Below are 4,808 nucleotides of genomic sequence, written 5' to 3' on the forward strand. Positions count from 1 at the left end.
TTAAAAATATGTTTATTTTATATTTTTATAAATAAAAAAATATAAAAAATACTCAAAACAATAAAAAAAATCATTTAACTATTTTCATCCCAAATGCATTCAAAATTTTCAAAAGGCAAAAAATATTACAATAAAAAAAAATGCATTTTTACGATCTCAAAACACACTCAAAGTATAAAATTAAAAATGAATTTAAAACTCAAAACTAAAAATTAAAATACGAAAAGAACATACCAAAATTTTTGCCAAAGATGATCGAGAAGCTGAAATGGGGGTGCCCTAAATGAGTGGGAACTTTTCCCATCAAGATCCGAAGCCATGAAAATGTTGGGTAGTGCTTTATTCTGATAGCTGGCCTGGCTCATAAAGGAGGGTTAGAAGAACTATGAGCTGCCGAAGTACCATGTGAGAGTAAATAACCGTTAAAGAAAGAATTCATGGGATCTCCATGTTGTAAGCTTCCATGAGCGAGTTTAGAGAAAAGGACGCCCATGAATAAGAAAAACAGGTCTAATACAAGAGGCTACAATAAATAATGCAGTAACAAAATGAAAGTAGGATGTAGCAAAGATTGGACGTCCGTCCATTGTTCTGCTGTTTCTTTGGCTGTTTTGGATGAATTCCATATTCATCCAAGGGCTATGATTCTAGTCCAGAGTTGAAGATGTGATAGTTCCAAATGTAAACAAATTTGGGACAACCATGCGAATTGGAAGCAAATAATTGACTGTCTCTTTCACTTTCAAGTGGGTGTCAAGGTACGTAGGTGAATGTGAAAAAGACAAGTTTCTCCCACACTTGGTTCAAGTGAAAAGAAAGACGGGACTACATTAACACCAGAAGTCCCCTCCACACAGAGGACTGAAAGGTGGCATGAGATAGCCACGTCAAGTACTAATTCAGTACATTGAATGAGGATAATTTGTAGAAGAAGTATGCTATTTGTAGAATGCCCCTAGTGCAATATTCCATTCCAACTTTCATGCATACTTCTCCTGACACAACTCTATCTACAACTAATGTTTCTCCAAACATTAACCATTTCTCATTCCAATTACTTCGCCTACCAGATATCTGACAATTAGTGGGTTTAAAACATAATATTAAGGAGGATTATAGATCTTCAATTTTTGCTCAAAACAAAATTACTATACAATAGTTGGAGAGCAATTTTAACATACTATTAACAGGCCTCATTCAACAAGGATTGGCCCCTCATAACTCCAGGTGGCTCTGCCGTAAACAGCCAGTGGTTTCTTCTCACTGTCTCCTTTCAATTTATAGTCTGCCACTGCCACTGGATGTTGAGAATGCTACGACAATAGATTGATTAAATATCCCCTATCTAAATAGCTGAAAATGGACCCCAAAAAAGTGCAATACCTAGAATACAGAAAGGCACCATGAAACGTTTTTACTTGACTCAATTGTGTGCTGTTACCGTGGCCTCTGATTTTACCTAGAATATGAGATATATGTTGGACGTATCACTTCTCTTCCAATAGTAGAGATGCGCAAGATAACAGTGATGATAACTCCTCTTCTGTTGCCAAGCCAAAACCTTGCCACCGAATTCTACCAAAATTGTCGAGCAAAAATATATACCTGTAGAGTATGGGCAAAAAAAAAAAAAAAATAAAGTTTCAAAACAATCAAATTGCATCTGGCTAATGAAGATTGAAATTATCAAAGTAAAAATGTTCATACCCAGTGAGAAGGTTCAATATTCTAAGCTCTTTTCTGAAGTAGTAATGATCTCCAAATGAATAGACAATCTGTCTCTGCAACACGTCCATCCTTTCATTGGGTTTAGACTTCCTCATTATCCGGAGGAGTAGCCGCTTGATTGGATTGCGTGATAGTAGCCACGAGTCAATAAAGGAGACCTAAACATGAAATTATTCATTCATCAATATGTTACCACACATGATGCATTCTAATAGAAAAACTCCTCAAATTGTAAAAATGGCCAAGAAATTTAAAAGTAAAGGCATGACTTGTATTACCACATTGATATATTATATATTGGAAGTCTGGAATATTTCTATTCTGTTCTCCCCATTTACAAAGGAAAGAGACATAATCATACAGTTCTTTTCTTTATCTGAAAAAGTGACATCATATCACAACACAAAATTTGTAGGCAAAAACACAAGTGACGGGCAAAACTAAAGTAAACCAACCAGGCAACTAGTTACTCAGGAATCAAGCAGTCTTAGATCTGACCTCTTTCACAGAGAGAGAGAGAGAGAGAGAGAGAGAGAGATGAGTCACTTATTTCCTTACAGTTTGATTGATATAGCTTTAAAAAAAAAGATCCATACACAAAAGATCAACCATCATCCAAGGTCTAAAAACAGAATCAGAACGTGCATACACAGGACCAATAACTAATAAAGTAAAACAAGGAAGGCATCTGGTAATCAAGTTTAACTTTATATGCATGTGGCAATCAAACCACCTCAAAGCACAATGTGAATGTGTTTCATGTTAAAAAAACTCAAGGCAGAAAAAAGAACTTTAAGTCTTGACAAAATCTCATGAACAGGTATTATAAGTCTTTCTTATTATTGTAAAGGATAAGAACAAAAAGAACTTTAAGCCTTTCTTATTATTGTAAAAGATAAATATATATTTATGCTAGCTGGTTCACATTATTTTGAAATAGGTAATCTTTAAATCAAATTGATCCTCAAAAAATTTCATAATCCAAATTCCAAATGATCTTAATATAAGGGCAAACATATTGCTTGATCTTAGAAAAAGGAGAAAACACATGGTGTTTTACCATGAATCCCCTCAACTAGGCTGATAGCTCATACATATCCCATCTAAAACAGGGTACAATACAGCTTACTCTATAACACATAGTCAGCTACTCTGAAATTTCTCTTCTCAAGGATAGTAATTTTGAAGTGCATAATTTGGGTTTCAAAAACAGTCTAGTGAAAACAAAGTTCAAATATTAAATGAATCTTTCAATAGAACAAGCTAAGAAGTCCATATTCTAGGAATGTCATAAATAGTTTCCCCTTCTAATTTAAAACTAGTTCTTGATCATTATTTTTCTTTATCTAATTGAAAAAGATGAGCTGGAAGCAATTATGGCAAACTGAATGGAACGAGTCTTTTAATTAAGCACTCAAGTTAAAATAGTACCTCGTATAACTTAACTTTTTCTGAGTTACTGAAATGCTCAAGAAAAGGCAAGCTCCAGGAATCAACCATTGCCTGTTAAACAATAGAAATTTCAGTAGAGACAAAAACTCTGGAAGAAACCTGAATGTTAGGCAAATTATCTTTGAAATAAATGTTGCTAAAACCTTGCTAATATTGAGTTTAATCATCATGAATAAACTCCAACCGTTGAACAATAATCTTTAGTACGAGAATAAATCTATAACATGGCCAAATAGTCAGACCTGAGAACTTGCTCGAAACGAAAGACATAGCAACGTTGCCTTGGGGACCCCTGACTTGTATGCTTCAACATCATTCCCATTGGAAGCAATGGGAAGTTTAACAGTTGTACCATCTGAATAACTCGCTTCTATTGTAGGAAACTTCACAGCAGCCATTGCCGGAATTATAATCTTATTTGCCATTGCAATCTACACAAAGTAAAATGACCAAAATTCTAATCACAAACAGAAAACTCCCAAGCCAAACATTGAACACCAATCAAAAATTAACTATGCACCAATTCATATTACAACTGGAAAAACCAAGAGAAGATACTGAACATAACAACTCCTCAGAAAAGGGAACACATCGACGAATATTTGATAAGAAAGGTACTACGTCATGTACCTTACCACCGTGTTGCTTCATCTCGGACATGTCGGCAAAGTAGCCCCTATTCATCTCATCAGCACTGTCCCAGATAACATTGTCATAAGTAGTAAAAACAGTACAAATTCAACCCATGGACTATTAGAAACGTCAGAATGCAACAGTAGGTACAATAACGTACATCCGAGCACGCTCTTTCTCGATCGCAGCTTTGTTTCCAATCTGAAAACACAGAGCAACAAGAATTTACGATTAATTGAACTTAAACTCCAGTTTCTTTATCTATTTTGCTACGTTTTCTCGGCAAACGAAAAGACGAAAATAGGGGAGACCTGGTAAATGTCGAGGAAGCGATTGGTGATCCTCTGTGATGGGTGGTGTGGAAACGGCTGATCTTCGAAGGGGAAGAAGAAGAAGAGTCGAGAACTCAGAATTGCAGGTGCCCTAGAGCTCAATCGATTCAACCTCGACATCATCTTTGATCTGATTTCTCTCTCCCTCTCTGAAACTGAGTCTAGTTCTCTCCCCCCTCTCTCTCGTCCCGTATCGCTCACTGGTTCGCAGCCAGCAAAAGAATTGGGAGGGGTGCTACGAGTAACAGGCCGTGACGAGAAACGGGCCCCCTAATTGGGCCCAAATGGAAAGGCCTGTCCAACAACACCTAAGTCTTTTATAGTTAATTTTAACATTTACAGAATTATAAATATATCTCAAAAACTAAAAACATTTTTTCATAAATTATCAATTACTTTGTAAAAAATTATAAATATTTTAAAAATTAAAAATATTCCCAACTTTTCAAAATTTTAAACACTTTTTACACAGCATGAATATTTATAATACTTAAAAATTTTATAATTTTTAAAGTGTTTATAATTCTTAAAAAATAATTAACAATTTATGTAGAAGTATTATTAATTTATTAAGATATACTCTTTTAATTACTTCATTTAAACTTCCATTATCCATATGCAATTTTGTGAGTTGTATAATTAAAGTAATCTCAAAATTATACT

At 34.6% G+C, this 4,808-nt stretch overlaps 1 protein-coding gene across 1 annotated transcript; it reads right to left on the reverse strand.

The window, feature by feature from the left end:
- Positions 1–1,113: 1,113 nt before the first annotated feature.
- On the reverse strand, positions 1,114–4,366 carry LOC127795955 (uncharacterized). Its single transcript, XM_052327946.1, has 7 exons — positions 4,125–4,366; positions 3,974–4,014; positions 3,811–3,874; positions 3,423–3,611; positions 3,160–3,231; positions 1,708–1,886; positions 1,114–1,605 (listed from the first exon to the last, which is right to left on the reverse strand). The coding sequence occupies exons 1-7, from the start codon at positions 4,266–4,268 to the stop codon at positions 1,488–1,490; spliced, it is 807 nt and encodes a 268-aa protein (XP_052183906.1). The 5' UTR covers positions 4,269–4,366; the 3' UTR covers positions 1,114–1,487.
- Positions 4,367–4,808: the final 442 nt, after the last annotated feature.

Source organism: Diospyros lotus, chromosome 1, assembly GCF_014633365.1.
Source record: "Diospyros lotus cultivar Yz01 chromosome 1, ASM1463336v1, whole genome shotgun sequence".
Taxonomy (NCBI): domain Eukaryota; kingdom Viridiplantae; phylum Streptophyta; class Magnoliopsida; order Ericales; family Ebenaceae; genus Diospyros; species Diospyros lotus.